This window comes from Meles meles, chromosome 11 (genome assembly GCF_922984935.1).
Source record: "Meles meles chromosome 11, mMelMel3.1 paternal haplotype, whole genome shotgun sequence".
In the NCBI taxonomy this organism is placed as follows: domain Eukaryota; kingdom Metazoa; phylum Chordata; class Mammalia; order Carnivora; family Mustelidae; genus Meles; species Meles meles.
The window spans coordinates 89,162,083-89,181,548 of NC_060076.1; the positions used below are offsets into that span (position 1 = coordinate 89,162,083).

Here is a 19,466-nt window from a genome sequence, read left to right on the forward strand (position 1 = left end):
CATCTTCTCTCAATCCTAACTACACTCCTCTCAGGTTTCTCAGTAGAACTTTCTATCGTATAACCAGCATGAATTTCCACAGCAACACAGAGTACCCTGAGCCATAAGGTGCTGAGAATGAGGTTTGAGCACAAAGAAAATCGCCTTCACGTATAGGACACATGTGCACACACACACACACACACACACACACACCCATACAGTTTCCTTAATTGTCTTTGCTAGCACGGATGCACGTGATATCGGAAAGTACTCTTTAGTATTTAATTAGCAGAAGTTTCTAATTTCCGTTTCCCTTCTACCGAGATGTCAAGGGAAACAGCCCTGACATCTATTTGGGTTCGTCATAAAATTGTTGCTGTAATTTCACTAGCAACAGAGTAAGACTATGTTCAGAGGACATCATGTAATTTTCAGTAATTTAATTGTCATGTTCTTCAGACACACACACACACACACACACACGGGACCTTTTCTACCCCCCAGAGGGTAGCTAATTAAGAGTGTCTCTCCTTTGGCAACACAATAATTCCTGATTTCTGGGTTGTCAGTTACTCCCCTGGAAAGTCATTAGACATAATTATCACATACTTATTAGTGACTTTAGCACGTGGGCTAAAACCTCAGAAAAATCTCCTTTAACAATACTTCCTCTTTATCGATACTTCCTTTCACTGCCAAGACAATTACTAGACTCACCAACACCTGCCCATCTGACGGGCAAGGGCCAGTGAGACACGTCTCAGTGTCTGGACTCGTGTAGGAGCCATAGCTTCAGTTTCTAGTAGGTCTCACTAGAACCCCTTGCCTGGGGCTGCCTACAAGTGTCTACACGTCTTAAAGCCCTAGTGTTTTTCAAGCATATGGAAATTATCTAGCAACTCTGATTGAAGACGTAATTCCAATCCTTCACGTGCTCTTCCAGAAAATAGAAGGGAGAGAACACTTTCCAACTCATTCCATGAAGCTGGTGTTACCGTGATACCAAAATCAGACAAAAGACATCACGAGAAAATGGAACGCCAAAATATGACTATAGATACAAATATCCTCAACAAAATACTGGAAAACTGAATTCAACAGCACTTAAGAAGGGTTATACGCTATAGCGAAGTAGGATTTATCCTAAGAACGCGAGATTCCAACGCAACACTGGGAAAATCCATTGATATGATACACTCAATGCATAGAATAAAAGACGAAACCCATTCAGTCATTGCAAGAGATGAAGAAAAAGCATTTGACAAAATCTAATGCCCTTCTTGAAAAAACACTCAGCAAATTCTAGAGAGGTAAAACCCCAGAAAGGGCATCTATGAAAAACCCGAAGTGAACATTGTACTTATCAGTGAAAGGCTGATTGCTGTCCTTCTCAGACCAGGAACTAGGTAAGATTATCCATTCTTGCTACTTCTATTTTACTTGTCATTGTACTGGAAGCCTTACCCAGAGCAAGGAGGCAAGAATATGAAATAAAGGCACCCAAGTTGGGAAGGAAGAAGTAAAACTATCTCCGTTCACAGATGACATGAATTGTTTTTAGAAAGTCCTATGGAACCCACTAAAAACCTATCAAAGATAATAAACATGCTCAGCAAGGTGGCAAGTTACAAGATCAATATGTAAAAATCAATTATATTTCCATATCCTTGTGGTGAACAATGTGGAATGAAATTTAGAAAACTCCATTTAGAATAGCATCAAAAAAATAAAGATCATAGGACTACATTTTTTAACAAGAGAAATATAAGATTTGTACACCAAAAACTATAAAACACTTCAGAAATAAAAAGATGGAAACAAGTGGAGACTCATGATGTATTCATGGGTCAGAAGACTTAATTCTGTTAAGTTGGTGATACGCCTCAAATTTACCTGTAATTTCAGTGCAACTCCTCTCCGAATTCAAGCTAGATTCTTTGCAGATACTGACAAGCTGACCCTAAGATTCATATGAAAATTCAAGGGAGCCAATATAGCCAAAACAATCTTAAAAAAGAACACAATCGGAGGGCTCACATTTCCTGATTTCAAAACCTACTACAAAGCAATAGTATTTCTGCCATAAAGATAGACCTATCGATCCATGCAGCTGAATTAAGAGTCCAGAAATAAATCTTCACATTCATAGTCAATTGACTTTTGACAAGGGTGTCAACACAACTCAAGGGGGAGAGAGTAGTGTTTTCAACAGATGGTGCTGGCGTAACTGGGTATCCACATGGAAAAGAACAAAGTTGGGTCCCTATCTCATACCCCGTGCAGAACTTAAAGTGATCAAAGACTTCAATGTAAGGATTGAAACTATAAAACACTTTGATGAAATCACAGGGATAATCTTCATGAAAGAGGATCAGGCAATGGCTGCTTAGATCTGACACCAGAAATAGGCACAATGAAAGAAAAAAAAAAGGTAAGTTAGATTTCTTAAAAGGGAGAACTTCTGTGGTATATAGGACATCATCAAGAAAATGAAAAGACAATGCACAGAATGGGAGAAAATATCTGCAAATTGTAGACCTAACAAGGGATTTGGGTGCATCATATCACTTTTTTTAAAGATTTATTTTTTCATTTTAGAGAGAGCACACGTGTATGTGAAAGAAAGGGCAGAGGGAGAGAGAGAGAGAATCCCAAGCAGACTCCCCACTGAGCGCGGAGCCTGACAGGGGGCTTGATCTCGTGACTTACGGGATCATGACCTGAGCTGAAATTATGAGTCAGAGGCTTAACTGACTGAGCCACCCAGGCTCCCTGCTCTTTATATACTTTTGAATCTTACAACTCAATAACAAAAAGACAAGTAACTCAGTTCTTTAGAAGGCAAGGATCAGGATAGACATTTCTCCAAGAAGAGATGACCAATAAGCACCTGAGAAAAGTATTCAGCCACATTAGCCATCAGGGAAATGCTTATCAAAACCAGAGGAATACCCCTTCTTGCTTAGTTCCTTTAGGCAACCGTAACAAAAGCACCATAGGCTCAGGGGCTGCTAAACAACACAAGTTTATTTCTCATAGTTCTGGAGGACGGGGAGTCCAAGGTCAAGGCGCTGGCAGATTCAGTGTCCGATGAGAACCCACTTCCTAGTTCACAGATGGTCCTCCTCTTGCTATATTCTCTCATGGCTGAAGGGCAAGGGAGCCTTCTGGGGTCTCTCATAAGGGCACTTGTCCCATGAATGAGGGCCCCACCCTCGTGACCTGATCCCCTCCCAAAGGCCTTTCCTCCTTCATCACGTTAGGAGTTAGATTTAAACATACGAATTTGGGGAGGACACGAACAGTCCATAGTACTGTCATACCCGCTAGGATGGCCATAATAAAAGGTAAATATTAACTAGTGTTGGCAGAAAACAGAAACTTTTGGGGGGGCTCGTAAAATGGTGTATTCACTGTTGAAAACACAGTTTGGTGGTGGGGCGCCTGGGTGGCTTCGTTGGTTAAGCTTAAGTTGGGTAAGTTGGTTAAACAGACTCTCAGTTTGTTTCCTATGGTTAAGCATCTGCCTTCGGCTCAGGTCATGATCTCAGTGTCCTGGGATTGAGCCTCTGGTCAGACTCTGCACTCAGGAATCTGCTTGTCTTTCTTCCTCTTCCTCTGCCCCTCCCCCTGTTTGTGCTTTCTCTCTCTCAAATAAATAAATAAAATCTTAAAAAAGGAAAGAAAATAGCTTGGTGGTACCTCTAAAGGATAAATATAGTTTCCATAAAATCCAGTAATTCTACCCCGAGGTATGAAGTAAACTTATATCCAAGAAAAGTAAACTTATATCCATACAAAAACTTACACACAAATATTCACAGCAACATTAATAATTCATAATAGCCAAAAAGTGGCAATAATCCAAATGTCCATCAGTTGATGAATGGGGTATTAAAATGTGATCTGGGGCTCCTTGATGACTCAGTGTGTTAGGCATCTGACTTTTGATTTTGGCTCAGGCCATGATCTCAGTGTTGTGAGATCGAGCCCCGTGTCAGGCTCTGCACTGGGCAGGAGCCTGCTTGGGGGTCTCTCTCGCCCTCTCCCTCTGCCCCTCTCCCCCATGTTACAGCCCACCCCTCCCTCTCAAAATGTGTTCTATCCACACCATGGAATACTACTCAACAATAAAGAGGAATGAATTACCAGATGCTACAATATGGTGGACTTTGAAACATCAAACCCAGCAACAGAACTCGGGCTGTCTCTTTCTGGATTCTAGACACTTCTCCCTTCTTTTCCTTGGTTTTCACATCACCCCCATGATCCAGGAGCGTTCTGATCCCTTCTTGTTGCTGAAGAGCGTTTTGGCCAACCTTTCACCATAACCTCTAGCTTTCTGTGTTGTGTCAGGATCAGCAAAGTGCAAAGGAAAGCGGTCAGTGCCATCCACAGCCTTCTGAGCTCTCACGACCTGGACCTGCGCTGCGTCAAACCGGAAGTGAAGGTCAAAATCGCTGCCCTCTACCTGCCTTTGGTTGGCATCATTTTGGATGCTTTGCCGCAACTCTATGACTTTACAGGTAATAATGCCTCCATGTCCTTCAGGGATTGAATGAAGGGGCCCTGCCAAGTGCCCACGGGAATGAAGTTTCCGCTCTTAGTTCTAGTGCTGATGTGTTTGTGTTTGTGAAGCAGTTTTCCACACCGGTGCTCTCAGAACTTTTTCACATAAGTCCCAGTAAGTTTTGGGGGTTTGGGGGGGGTCTGGGTTTTCTTTTCTTTCTTTTTTTGGTTCCAATAAGTATTCTGTTTGTTTATTTTGTAAAGGACCATAGTCATGTGTGGTGTTTCTTTTAAACATTTTTAAAATTTAAATTCAGTTAATTAACAGATAATGTATTACTGGTTTCAGAGGTACAGGTCTGTGATTCATCAGTGTTATATAATAACACCCAGTGCTCATTGCATCATGTGCCCTCCTTAATGTCCATCCCCCAGTGACCTCATCCCCCCACCCCCCTCCCCTCCAGCGACCCTCAGTTTGTTTCCTATGATTAAGAGTCTCTTACAGGTTTTCATTTAGAAATCATTTTTTCACTCATTCATCCATCTGCCGGTATATGATGAACTTTATAGACCATCCATCACAGAGGACGAAATACTAACAGAATTATTCCCTTGGGAGATCACCACTCTAAGGCATGGAAATAAGGTGTTCCTGGTCTTTTAAGAATGGCTTAGGAAAGAAGCAAACTCAAGCGTCCTTAAACGATTGTTCCATATCATGCTGTCAGGGCACCTGGGAGGTTCAGTTGTTTAAGTGTCCAACTCCTGATTTTGGCTCAGGTCAGGTCACAATCTCGGGGTCAGGAAATTGAGCCCCACATCGGGCTCTGTGCTGAGTGTGGAGCCTGCTTGAGATTCTCTCTTTCTCCTCCTCTGCCTTCCCCAGCTCTGTCTTGAAAAAAAAAAAAAAATCATGGTTATCATGGTGTCTTCCATATTAGGAAATTCTGCCATGGCAGAGGAATTTTGCCTTTGGCCCTAAGAGGCTGATTCTGGAGTTGGAAGTCAGTATCTCTCATTTTTCAGCAAGAGGAAAGGATAAATTGTCTTTTTTTTTTTTTTAAGATTTTATTTATTTATTTGACGGACAGAGATCACAAGCAGGCAGAGAGGCAGGCAGAGAGAGGGGGATGGGAAACAGGCTCCCCAATGAGCTGAGAGCCCGATGCTTGATCCCAGGACTCTGGGATCATGACCTGAGCTGAAAGTAGAGGCTTTAACCCACTGAGCCACCCAGGTGCCCCTGATAAATTGTCTTAAAGGAGTTTGTGTACCTCCTGAGTTTATTTACATATTACAGTGTGGGTTAGGGAAGAAAGACGAATCAGAAATGAGCAAGGGATGTATGAAAGCAAGCTTGACCCCTCGGGTGAACATTCTCTGATAGTGCCTGACTGGAGTCCAGACTGAGCCCAGAGGTATCGTCAAGATTTAAGGATATAATTCAGAGCATAGCCGGTGACCTACAGACCATTTCCAGAATTTTGCTGAAAGTTTCTAGAAAGTTCCATTTAAAGACCCATGACTCATTTGTTCCCAAAGCAGGAAACTGCTTTAGTACACATTCTCCTGTGTGTCCATGTTGATGAGAATTTTCCAAATCAGACACTTTGGATCAGAGCTTTTCAGTGCTTGGCCCTGAGCTTTTAAATCTCAGACGTTTCTTGATGTATGGCTTTGACCTTTATAGTCATGATGTAGCTGACACGTGGGACAACAGTGAAAGTATTCTATTATTAGAGCTAATACAGCATATCTATTACATATGGAATCTGTAGATTGATAAACTAAGAAGGATATAGTTTTTTTAAAAGATACAGCTGAATTCAAACTCTAGCCCATTTATTGCTACATGTGACCTTTGAAAAATTCCTCAGCCTTTCAATGCCTTCCCTCGCCTTTCCTCAACTGTAAAAATGTGGTAACAATGTCTATATCTTAGGGTTGTGATAAGTATGAAACGAGAGACCATAAAACGCTATGGAAGCGTTTTATGTGGCAAATGTTTATGTCCTTCTCCCTGTCTTTATAACCATGACCCTGTGGGTATTAAGGGGAAGTAAGAATGCATCCTCAAATCTGATAATGTTAGCAGATCTTACATAAAGGCCACAGGCTATTCATTTTACCATTTGTTTAAGAACTTGGCTGCCTTTAAACCCAAATGATAAACTATTACTTTAAAACACTGAGTTCTAAAAATATTTGAGTTCTGTTTTCAGAATTTTAGCAGAAGGATATACTGTTTGCAATCTAATTTTCCTGAAAAATCGAAGATCCAAATACTTACAATATTGACAAACATAACAAAATATGAGTTTTTAATGAATCAATGAGTTGCAAGTGTTTTAATACACTTTTCTAAGAATTGCTTAAGCAAAAACTTTTGTGTGTGATTGGTAGTCAAAAACCAGCCTTTTAAGTGTTGGGTCCTTTTTTTGTTCACACACATCTAGACCTACATATAAACATAGGTATATCTATATTATATAGAGATAATAAATTAACATTTCAAACATTTGAAATTTAATACATTATTGCCGAATTTGTGACATTAGCTTGTTATTTTATAAAGAACAGATTAGTTCTATAATTATGGGTTCCTTTCTATTTGGTCATTATTTAAAACATATGAATAGAATAAAAAAATGTTATATTACACACCTGAAACTAATATTACACTAACTGAAATTTAAATAAAAACTCAGAAAAAAATTATAAAATAAATATATTACAGGAAAGTGTTATGAAATCTTTGAAAATTTTTACTTTTAGTTTGAAAAATTAATTTCTAGGGGGGCCTGGGTGGCTCAGTGGGTTAAAGCCTCTGCCTTCGGCTCAGGTCATGATCCCAGGGTCCTGGGATCAAGCCCCGCATCGGGCTCTCTGTCGCATGGAGCCTGCTTCCTCCTCACTCTCTGCCTGCCTCTCTGCCTACTTGTGATTTCTCTCTGTCAAATAAATAAAATATTAAAAAAAAAGAAAAATTAATTTCTAGCTGAATCTTTTGCTGAGCATTTTGTCTCTTTTATTAACCTGCCTGCTTTTTCCTGGGGATGGTAGCAATTTAGCAGTACTGCTAAATAACAGGGTTTTGGGTGCTTTTTTTTTTAAGATTTATTTACTTATTTTAGAGAGAAAAAGAGTGTGTGTGTCGGAGGGAGGGGCAGAAGGAGAGGGAGAGAGAGAATCTCAAGCAGACTCCCCACTTAGCAAGGAGCCTGATGAGCGGCTCAGTCTCACAACCCTGAGATCATGATCCGAGCTGAAATCAAGGGTCAGACGCTTAATCAACTGAGTCACTCAGGCGCCCCACTTGACATCAGGTTTTAAATTACTGTGCAGAGTTTAGTGACTAATAAGTTCAGTCCCTCCATGGGCACTGGGTAGGAGACATAGGGAAATACTGAACTTGGCTTCACATGAGCAAAGATTTTTTTAAGACTTTTAAAGAACAACTTTAGCTTCATAGCAAAATTGAACAGAAAGTATCGAGACTTCCTGTATGCCCCCGCCCCCCAGCCCTCTGTATACACAGCCTTCCCTGTTGTCAGCCTCCCCCCCGCCAGAGGGGTACATAGGTTACCATTGATGAACCTACAGAAATACATCATAATTACCCAAAGTCCATAATTACATTAGGGTTCACTCTTGGGGTTGTAAATTCTGTGGGTTTGGACAAATATATAATGATATGTATCCATGATTATGATATCAACCAGACTCGTTTCTCTACCCTAAAATTCCTATGTGCTCTCCCCAGTCATTCCTCTCTCCCCCATCCCCTGGCAGTCACTGAAGCTTCCTCTAAGCCTTTTCACGGCTTGATAGCTCATTTCTTTCTAGGGCTGAATAATATTCCTTTGTGTGAACGTACTACGGTTTGTTTATCCATTCATCTACTGAAGGATAGCTTGCTTGCTTCCATGTTTTGGCCGTTAGAAATGTGCAGATTTTTATGTGGGCATAAATTTCCAGCTCCTTGCCTAAATACCCAGAAGCACAATTGTTGGATCGTATGGTAAGGCCAATGATGTTTTCATTACAGCTGCAGATGCCCGTAGTGGGAAAAGTCGTGCCAATGGCTCTGATGAAGACCAGGAAGGAACCAGTGCAATTAACCAGAACGTGGCGCTGGCCATCGCCGGAAACAATTTTAATTCGAAGACAAGTGGAACCATACTTTCTTCCTTGGTACGTTGGTGCACCTTTCTCTGGTTTATTTTTTGTCCTGTGTCCCATCTTCCGATGGGCTTGTTCTTACATTTACTTACTGGAGCCCAGAGTCAAGCATGCTGCGAGATTCCTGCCTCTTTGGTCAGTCCTGAAAGGCATCAGCGTGGAGCCTGGGGCTGAGAAGTGAAGTGGCTCAGACGAGGCAGCGGAGTCCCAGGCGGTCCCGGATATGGCAGTAGGTCCACGAGTCAAATCCAGGCAGTCTCAACGGTGCCTGAGTTCAAGGTTCAGACACCAGAAAGAGGCAAACTTGGGCTATCTGGGGTCAGCACAAAGAAGATGATCAAACCAAGCCTCCCTCGGGTGGGAGGCTAAGCGGTATTTATTCTGTGTTAATCATTTACACTGTGTTTGCCTTCAAAAAAATGATTGAAGGGGGCCATTGCTTGGGGGGGTGAGTGCTGCTTTGGCAAAAGACTTCAGTGTTTCTGGGTCCCCAGGGAGCCCAAACAGAGTTGGGTAACTCTGGGCTTTTGCACAGACTCTGGGCTTAAAGAGCACCATCTCCAGGAACACAGGGTCTGATTCCCTTGAGGTGGCAACTCTGTTCCTCGGGGAGCCTTGACTCCCTTTGGGAGACGGTGATGGTGCCTCATCATCCAGCTTAATTTAACTTTGCGTCTCAGCATGGGGTGTACATCCACAGAGAACTCCCTCGGTTCTCTCCTGGGAAGGCAGCATCTAGACCTCAGTAGCTTCTCAGCTGGATGGCTTTCCTCTCTTCCCTCCAGCACTTAGCAAGCCCCTGACCCCCACCAGGACACCCCCAGGAGGGCTGGAAGGCAGGGATGTAAGAAAGAGAAAAGACATTTGAGAGTTGACCTCCCTCATCATCCTGCCGTTGGAGAAATGCTGTGTTTTATGACCTCCTTCACCTTAGTTATGTGCGTCTTACCCAAGTTAGCTGCCCAAGGCAGTCGGTGCCTTTTACATCGTTATTTGGCTTGAAGGGGACATCCTCAGATGCCCAGAGTTCACAGCTAGAAGATCTTCCCTGGGAAGTTATCACTAAAGTTTTCTGTCCTTTTTTTTTTTTTTAAGATTTTATTTATTTGACAGAGATCACAAGTAGGCAGAGAGGCAGGCAGAGAGAGAGGCCAAGCAGGCTTCCCGCCAAGCAGAGAGCCCGATGTGGGGCTCAATTCCAGGACCCCGGGATCATGACCTGAGCCAAAGACAGAGGCTTTAACCCACTGAGCCACTCAGGCGCCCCTATCACTAAGGTTTTCATAGCTTCTTGTCACCATACTCAGGGAAACTCAGCTAATTTCAGAAGCTCTACCATCCGCATCCCAAACCAACATTTCTCGCACATACCCACAAACGGGGTTTCACATTCCACTGGGTGTTAGTACGCTGCCTTGTGAACCAAGGATGCGGTACACTTGTCTTTGTCGTGATTGGATGAGTAAGGAAAGCGTGCTCGGGACTCGAAATCGAACCCTTGGGACCGGGGTCTTCACACAAATAGCCTGAGCTATTTGACATAAATTGTCCCAGAAGTCCCAGCACCGAGGACTACACCAAATTAGGGATTTGATTCCTTTGCTGAGCACTTCGTGACCCTCGTATTATCCTCCGGACTCTGACAAAGAAGTTAATTCCTGCACAGTTAGGAGGTTTCTGGATCCTGGCTAGTCTTGCTCTCTTCCCTAAGTTCAGCCCTCCGGTGTCCAGCTGGAAGGAGAAATACTTGAAATCTTAGCAGTTTGGAAGCCTCCTTTGTATCATTGAGACTGGGGGGGGGGGGTGGCTGGTCAAGGCAGCACAGACCACCAGACCATGCTGCTCCGGAGAGGGACGGAGCCCACGGGATGTGCCCGAAAGCCTGGCTCAGACACTGCCGAGCCCCTCAGCTCAGGGAATGCAGCTTCATAGCCCACGAAAGGACGGGTTCCTAGAAACAGTACCCCAGCCAGGAGCAAAGGGCAGTGCCTGTGTTCTAAGAGCGTAGCATCCCCGAAGCTTTTGGGCTTCCCGTCACTCTACTCCTTCCCCTGCATCCATCTCGCCCTCTGCCTCCCCGCAGCCCTACAAGCAGTACAACATGCTGAATGCCGACACGACCCGCAACCTCATGATCTGTTTCCTCTGGATCATGAAGAACGCCGACCAGAGCCTCATCAGGAAGTGGATCGCCGACCTGCCGTCCATGCAGCTAAACAGGCTCCTGGATCTCCTTTTCATCTGCGTCTCGTGTTTCGAGTACAAGGTGAGCGTGAGATGGCTCATCCTTACAGCAGCTCTTAGCTCCCAAGTTCAGGTCAATGTCGTTACTACGGTTCCCCTTGGTTTGGGGGACAATGGGGGCATCATCTGTTGGTCTCACTTCTGTACTAAAACCCATAACCTCTTTGCAATCTAGGTATGGCCATTTCTCAGGGGAAGGATGTCTGCCTTCTGCAGAGAGAACCCCATTCTCATTTGCAGAATTTGAGCCGTGGGACCCCCTGAGCAGCCTCTCTTTGGGGGCACGTGTCCAAACTGACAGCCGTTCACCGCAGAGTATTTGTGTTTTGAGGATTCTCCCCACGGGCAGAGATCTCGCCACACTGAACATCATTCTGCCTCTGTCCTGTCCAGGGAAAGCAGAGTTCTGACAAAGTCAGTACCCAAGTCCTGCAGAAGTCAAGGGACGTCAAGGCCAGGCTGGAAGAGGCTTTGCTCCGCGGGGAAGGGGCCCGCGGGGAGATGATGCGGCGCTGCCGGGCTCCCGGTACGTTGGCCTTGCCCTTCCCTGCTTCCCATCAGCGGGTTTTACACCCTTGGTCAAGAGAAGCGTCCTTAAACGCGAGTAGACCTACCCTCGCTTTCCTAAGATGTCAGGGGTAATGAAGGCAAGCCGGATTCTGTGCCTGCTGTGTGCTTGCAAAGGAAGGCTGCTATCCTGAGGTCACAGGAACCCCAGAAATGTTCCCAAATGCATCTTCTATTTAAGACTTGTCCTTGGTACAGATCACATCCAAGGACATGAGTCACAGGATAGATGGAATGTGGTCGCCCTCAAGGTCAAAGCCTCTCCCGGGGCATTTGGCTCATCTTTGTGGAACATGGTCAAGACACTGGATAACACTGATTCCAAAATCATCCCCCCAGATCATTCAGGGCATTTCTAGAACACAACCGATCCCCCCCGCCCCGCCCCAGCCACAGGGGTTTCCGAGTGTTCCAGGCCCACCAGGAATGATCTCATAAAGGCTGAACTCGCTGCTGTGTGGTAGAGAGAGGTGCTCAGGCATGCTTCGTCTTAGTCACCATGCTCCAAGTTACACAGGGTGACAGCTCGTTCCATGCAATGGGACACAGTGGCCAGGAACTTGGGAGAAGCTCAGCTCTTGCAGTGGTGGGGAGGGGGCACCCTCACTGAACACCCACAGTCTCCTCTTCAGTAATTCACTGAGAACCCCAGTTTCACTGGGACTCTCTGTTCAGGGCACATGTGCTCACCCCTGCTCCAGAAAGGCAAGGGTGCTAAAACGGTAGGCTGTCCATCAAAGCGCAGGCGGCTGGGTCCCGGGCAGCCCTGTCTCCCTGCCTCGCCGCCACTGCCCCCCACCCAGCGTCTAGCACGGGCTCTAATTAGCCGGAGGCACGGTGCTGAGTCCTCTCCACCGAGCGGGTTATGGAACTTCTGGTTATCTTGGAGGGTTTCATGCTAATCACATTCCTCTCGTGCATTTCTTAACTCCTAGGGAATGACCGATTTCCAGGCCTCAATGAAAATTTGAGATGGAGGAAGGAGCAGACACATTGGCGGCAGGCTAATGAGAAACAAGATAAGTGCGTCACTCAGCAGCTTTGTGCTACTTTTACCTAAAATCTAAAACCCTTTTCCCAGGCTACTTATATTACCGAAACAACTGGATCCTTCCAAGGGTAAGGAAAGGAAACATCGTTAACCTGGGTAAATTCGCTTTGTCCGGGCACCCAGGAAGATCGAAGGTATAAGGAGCTATGATTCACAGCTCTGAAAACTTGACCGCCCTGCTAAGCAGTTACAGAAAATGAGTGTTTAGCAATCTCAGATAGCCTGACCGGAGCTGCTGGAGGGGACAGGACAGGGGACCCGAGACCACATAGTTCAAATTCATAGCGTGCAAAATGTGTAGTCACACATATTTACATCAGTATCACTCAATATTTTAAAAATGGAAACATTTGGGCACCTGGGTGGCTCAGTGGGTTAAGCCGCTGCCTTCGGCTCAGGTCATGATCTCAGGGTCCTGGGATCAAGTCCCGCATCGGGTTCTCTGCTCGGCAGGGGCCTGCTTCCCTCTCTCTCTTTCTCTCTGCCTGCCTCTCTGCCTACTTGTGATCTCTCTCTCTCGCTGTCAAATAAATAAATAAATAAATCTTTAAAAAAAAAAAAAGCTTTAAAAAAATGGAAACATTCTAAATGCTCGAGAATAGGGAACTCTGTAGGGAACTATTAGGTTGGTATTAAAATTGCATGACATGGGGACATGCTTATGATGTGGGTTGGAAGAATAGGACAGACACTTGATTTTGGAATAGAATCTTAAATCTCCAGCTGCTCAGGGTAAATACACTTTAAGACTGGCAGGAAATTTGCCAAAATATGAACAGCGGTTTTCCTTGGGTCCTTCTCTTTGGACGTTAAGGTTATCGATGTTTCCTTCTTTATACTTTGCTGTTATCTCCTACAATGGGTGTGTGTATGGTTCTCTCTCTATACACACGCATACACTATATATAACATATACATAAGATAATGTATGCTATTATCAGCCGAAAATATAAAAAATGAAAGAAATCCTGCTGCTTGGATTGCAATGTCTGCGACAAACGTGTAAGAATTTGAATGTATAAGGACATGCCACTACGCATGTCGACGAGAGGTCACGTGTGCTGTTCCTCTTCGCAGCAGGTAGTCGAGTGAATCTCAGGGTCCACTGAGCAGACCATCACATGGTTCAAGGCCCCACCCCACACACTCGACACACAAAGGTTAGGTAGCACATCTCCACGGGGTACGAAGCCCCCATCACAGGGTGTGGGGTTGGGGCTTGACTTGAATAACAGTGCTGTTTCGTCAGTAAATACAGTTACTGTCTTGGTTGTCATCGCAAGAATGGATAATTCTAGTCCGCTTCTGGGACTTTGAAGAGTCAAGTTTATTCTAAAATGTGAAGGAGATAAACACGTGTCTATCACAGACGTTGCCGAGAAGGCCCCGTTGTCGCTCTGGTTATTAATATCCATTTGCTGTGGGTATTTTATTGTTGGCGCACAGAACTCCACGTGCATTTCTCTCGTTTTTGTTTTTTGGGGGAAGATAGGGGCCTCGTTGCCTCAACTGATTTTTAAGATGTTCGGTTCTGAGAATCTACACGTTCTAGTTCAGGTCATGCATCCCCTCTCACTTCCCCCAAAAACAAAATGAAAGAAATGCGTGTGGAGTTCTGTGCTACAGAACCACTTAGGGGTTGGGCTGTTTACTGTCTGAGAGTAGGAGAGGTGTCTAACAAGGCACATTTGACCCGGGCTGCCTAAACTGAGGTTTGGGGAAACCTTTCCCTTTTGCTTGCAGAAATAACACCACACTGAGCCTTTCCGTGCCGGACCTCCCAGCACTCCCCAGTCGGGGTTGATGTGGGTTTTTTTTTTGTTTGTTTGTTTTTTGTTTTTGTTTTCTTTCTTTTTCGAGAGAAACCATAGTGAGAGTTAGCTATTTGAAAAACTTTTTGTAATTATAACAGCGGGGTCTTTTACCTTTTTCTTTCAGATCACTTTTCAATTATTTTGGATCTGTTTCTTTTAGAGCAGTCATTTTCAACATGGCTATAGGTTAGACTCACCAGGAGAGATTTTAAAGCTGCCTGGGTCCAGATGGCCTCAGAACAATGAATTTAGAACCTCCCACAGTAGAACCCAGAAGTCAGTGTTCGGTGAAACTCTCTAGGCGATTCTGCTGTCCAGTCCAATTTTAGAACCAGCGTCTTAAAGGACTGGGTGGTAGGCTTTCTAAAAACTGGATAAGTGGCAATGAGAGTTGCAAGAAAATACAAATGTGCTTAATACCACTGAACTGTACACTTAAAAATGGTTCAGGTGGGAAATTTTATGTTATGTGTATTTTCCCACAATTGAAAAACTTTGACAACAAAAATGAAAACCAGATCTAGGTCCTCTTTGTCCCATAGAGTATCCTCATTCGTGCTACAAGTAAAACATACAGGCCAGATTTTGATAATTTAGCACCAGTGAAGAAATGGAAAAGGTCTAATTAGTAATTTTCATAGTGATTACACATGGACAATTCTTTTTCTGTGTTGGGTCAAAAAAATATTTTCTGTTACTTTCATCTGTCTTTTTGCTTTCTTTAGTGTGGCTACGGCAAAATGGAGAATGACATTTGTTTACTTCATTACATTTCTGTCGCATAGCCCTGCCTAAAACCTAAATCTACCAATACATTTTTTAAAAATAGCTTCTATATTTCTCTTTTCTTATGCAAATATTATCACTTGCAGAATGAAAAACAACGTAGAGCCCCTTGGGACCCAAGAGCCTGTCCTAAGCTTAAAAATTTTAAAGATGTTATTTGTTTACTTGTCAGAGAGAGAGCACAAGCAGGCGGAGAGGGAGAAGCAGGCTCCCCACCAAGCAGGGAGCCCGATGCGGGACTCGATCCCAGGACCCCGAGATCATGCCCTGAGCCGAAGGCAGACGCTCAACCAACCGAGCCCCCAAGGCGCCCTGGCTTGAACACATTTAAAACACGAGGAAATCTTTATTCTGAGCCCTCAGCAGGGAATAAGCAGCGGCAGACTCCCACGGTTGGGTGAAGGGGACTCAGGAACAACGAGGTGCTGGTGCTGGTCCTGGCCCAAGACTTGTGGACTCACATCCTGACGCCCCAACCCCTGGGGTGACATTTTAGCCTCAGGGGCATCTTAGGGAAATGACTTCTTCACACTTCCCTTTTCTGGCCACTAAATTTAGATGTTACAAGATATCCCTGTCCAGCATCATTTAGATTTTATAGGAATCATTGAATAGTGTCTGAAATGTTCTGGTTCCTCAAGAGGGAAACCTCATGGAGAAGAAGCGCCTGGCAGTTTCCCCTTCCCTACCATTCCTTTGTGGGTGGTAACACCCACCGGGATGCCGGATGAACCTGCTGTCCCGCAGGAGTACCATCTTGCTGCCCACTGGGGAAAAAACAAAAGGTCCGCACTTGACCAAGCAACCCCCCAAGGTGGCCTTTGGGACGTTAAGAGCCTACCCTTGCCTGCCCCAGTTCAGAAGCACCAGCTTTCCTCATCCAGCACCGCTGCTGTCTGCTGAGCTCAGATCACACCCTGCCCCACTCCCTCTGGCCTTCTCTTGACTAGATCTAGAGCTGGTTCTCATGCAAGAAACCCAGGAATGGCCTGAGGCTTCAACAGCATGGGATTGGCTCACCTTGTGGCTAGGAGCCACCAGTAATTGCTTTTCTCCCCATTTTGCAATTTTTCTAACTGTTATCATTATTCGTAGTAGTAGGGCTGCAGATAACCTGGAGATTTAACCTAGAAAATGGTTTTCACCAGGCACTGATCTCAGAAAGCGCCCTGCACTCTCTGGTGCCCTGTGGCCTCTGTTTTCATTTCACGATGGACTATTCAGAATATTTCTTTACGCCTTGGTGCACAGATTGCCATCACTGGAACTCAGCCGGCTTTGATAGGCTCTTTAATGTGACCTCTTTTTTCTTTCTTTCTTTCTTAGAACAAAGGCAGAGTTAGATCAAGAAGCGCTGATCAGTGGCAATCTGGCTACAGAAGCAAACTTAATCATCCTGGATATGCAGGAGAACATTATCCAGGTGAGGACAACACACACCTGATCTGTTCGGCATGTTTTACTGGAATTTAATAAGGAACTCTTTAAAGGAAACTGGGAGAGAACTGTGATCCCCAAATGCCTTTTTTTTTTTTAACCATTTACGATACTGTTCACCTTACAAATTCCAGCGATAATCAACATTCTTCTGGCTTCTTTGACTCGCTGCTCCTTTGGGTGTGGACAAGGTGATCCTGTGGTTAAATATGCCAAGTGTGGGCCAAGCGTATAACACAGATGGGGGCTTGTAGCTGATGATCTAGAATAGGGATGAGAGCTAAGGCGGTTGGTTGGTTGGTTGGTTTTTGGTTTTTGATGGGACAAGCCCAGTTGAATTAAGGTTGACATCTCGTACGGGAACTAAGATTATGGCTGGACCACGTGGCAGAAGTGCCAGGTCTGAAGAATGAGGTCTACTTTGGACCCCGATTGGGGAAGGAATGTCACTTGTACGTGAATGTGCCATCCCCAGTGCAGGAAAGCATGGTGCCACTGTGAACTTTGCAGTGAGACCATTTCCCAGACTAATTTTACCTGCCAAGTGAGTGTTTCCCAAAATTCCCAAGAAGTCTAGGGGATAATGGGGTGTTGGTGAACCTGAGAAATGAGTCCCTTCATGTTTCCAGTGAGAAATTTTGTATTTGGGCCGATCCAGTGCTGGTTTTGGGAACTAGAAAAAGAAATATTGTTGAAGCCCCGGGAAACCTTAGTTATCCTACTTTTAAGTGGTCTAACATCAAAGTAATTGTTACAGAAACAGAAAGACAAGAAGTATGTGGTGTCTCTGATATCTTAAAACACTTGGTCCCATATTGATCATATCTCCATCCATCACTGCTCTGATTGCTATACACTTACCAGTCCTCACAGTAATGTTTTTCCCCCCAAAGAAATGGCACTTATCTGTCATTATCTTCAGTGGGATTAGCCTCACTGTTCTATCTGGAAACACTGCTGCCATCAAGCAGCCTCTTCTGTACTGGGAAGCCCACAGTTGTGTTTGAAGCCCACAAGGAAAGCTGTGCCTTCTATATAAAGGAAGAACATTCCAAGAGCTGTTGTCTGGGATGGGGGGGGAGGTGTGCCTCATAACGTAGTTTAGCAGCCCGGAACTGGGCATAAATCCCAAATCATTTGGGAGTTTTAGAATGAAGTCATTGGATATAGGTCTTCAGCTGTCATGGTAATGGATGAGGTATGGTGGCCAAACCCTGAAGATCTTAGACTAAGAGAGGTGGGATGTCAGTATCGCTGTGCTAATTGTCAAGAGGGCCAACTTGGGGGCACCTGGGTGGCTCAGTGGGTTAAAGCCTCTGCCTTCAGCTCAGATCATAATCCCAGGGTCCTGGGATCGAGCCCCACATCGGGCTCTCTGTTCAGCAGGGAGCCTGCTTCCTCCTCTCTCTCTGCCTGCCTCTCTGCCTACTTGTGATCTCTCTCTGTCAAATAAGTAAATAAATAAAGTATTTTAAAAAAAAGAAAAGAAGAAGAGGGCCAACTTGTGTCTTCACCCCTCCGCTCCCTGGCATGGCACACGGATTCAGTGATGCTGTTCTTCCATTCCCCCCAGGCAAGCTCGGCTCTGGACTGTAAAGACAGCCTGCTGGGAGGTGTTCTCAGGGTGCTGGTGAATTCTCTGAGCTGCGATCAGAGCACCACCTACCTGACTCACTGCTTTGCGACACTCCGGGCTCTCATTGCCAAGGTAAACGGGATGCTTGTTTTCTTATTCCTAATTAAGAGCTGAGAGTCTCACCTGGTTTCACACATTCTCCTCTCAGGTGTCCCCAAACCCACACAGCATGGTATTAAGTGACATCAAGGTAAAGGTTTTAAGCCTCTCTAAGAATAAAGCGAATGCCCTGATTTTTTGAGAAGTCACCGTGAAAAACAACAGTGGGTCTCCCACTTAAACTGTGGACAGAACTATAGACATTTGACATGGCCACTCACTGGAGACAGGAGAGAAAATGCAACCTCACACCCTTACCTTTCACCCTTTCCAGTACCGCATCTGGGTGAGATTACCATCCTAAACGTGAACGCCCATCAGTAAGTCTTCCAAAGTGTCTTGTCGTAAAATGAGAGAAGATTTAGAAGTAAATTTTTCACAGCCTGAAGAATACAGATTTTCCTGACATCAAGTGGTTTACTTTCTCCCCCTGGATTGGAAAACTCCCAGTTGGTACCTGCTTAATGGGATCTTTTACATTTTGCTTTAAGTTTATTTATTTATTTAAGTGATCTCTACACTCAGCAGGGGCTCAAACTCATGACCCCGAGATTAAGAGGAGCATGCTTTTCCAGCTGAGCCAGCCAGGAACCCCGGGATCAGTTACATTTAGAAAGTAGGATTCTTCTGCTCTCCCTTCTCAGGATGATTTTCTCTTTCTTAGTCACCAGTCCTTTCCCCGAGGGCTCAGGAAACGTAGGTCATTCCTGTATAGAGGTGACTTTGCCGGTACATGTAGCCTGGATAACATTGCGGTGAATTACACAGCCCTGATCTTAGTTGTGTGGCTCGTAATTAAATCTTAGGTGGACTCTGTGGCTTGCATTCTTCTTCGGACTCAAGGAGCTCATTTTCTTTATGGAGCAATGCATGAATTCTTCTGGCCTCTCTGCTTGTCCCGACAGACATTGCCTATTTCAGCAGGCATCCAGTCCAGACAAAATACGAAGGGGCCAAGGGCCGCCTCATGACCTCTGTGTCTCTCCTAGTTCGGGGATCTGCTGTTTGAGGAGGAGGTGGAACAGTGTGCGGACCTGTGCCAGCGGGTCTTACAGCACTGCAGCAGCAGCATGGACGTCACCCGGAGCCAAGCCTGTGCCACCCTCTACCTGCTCATGAGGTTCAGCTTTGGAGCCACCAGTGTAAGAGCTCCCAC

The 19,466-nt window shown here is 44.9% G+C and overlaps 1 protein-coding gene across 2 annotated transcripts in view; it reads left to right on the forward strand.

The window, feature by feature from the left end:
• DOCK8 (dedicator of cytokinesis 8) overlaps positions 1-19,466 on the forward strand; it is a 210,029-nt gene that overhangs the window by 157,772 nt on the left and 32,791 nt on the right. For both annotated transcript variants that reach the window (XM_046021705.1, XM_046021706.1), the window contains 8 exons: positions 4,339-4,508; positions 8,543-8,688; positions 10,760-10,942; positions 11,314-11,446; positions 12,423-12,510; positions 16,465-16,561; positions 18,149-18,283; positions 19,300-19,452. In XM_046021705.1, the coding sequence (XP_045877661.1) occupies positions 4,339-4,508; positions 8,543-8,688; positions 10,760-10,942; positions 11,314-11,446; positions 12,423-12,510; positions 16,465-16,561; positions 18,149-18,283; positions 19,300-19,452 (1,105 nt within the window). The remainder of the gene's footprint in view (positions 1-4,338; positions 4,509-8,542; positions 8,689-10,759; positions 10,943-11,313; positions 11,447-12,422; positions 12,511-16,464; positions 16,562-18,148; positions 18,284-19,299; positions 19,453-19,466) is intronic.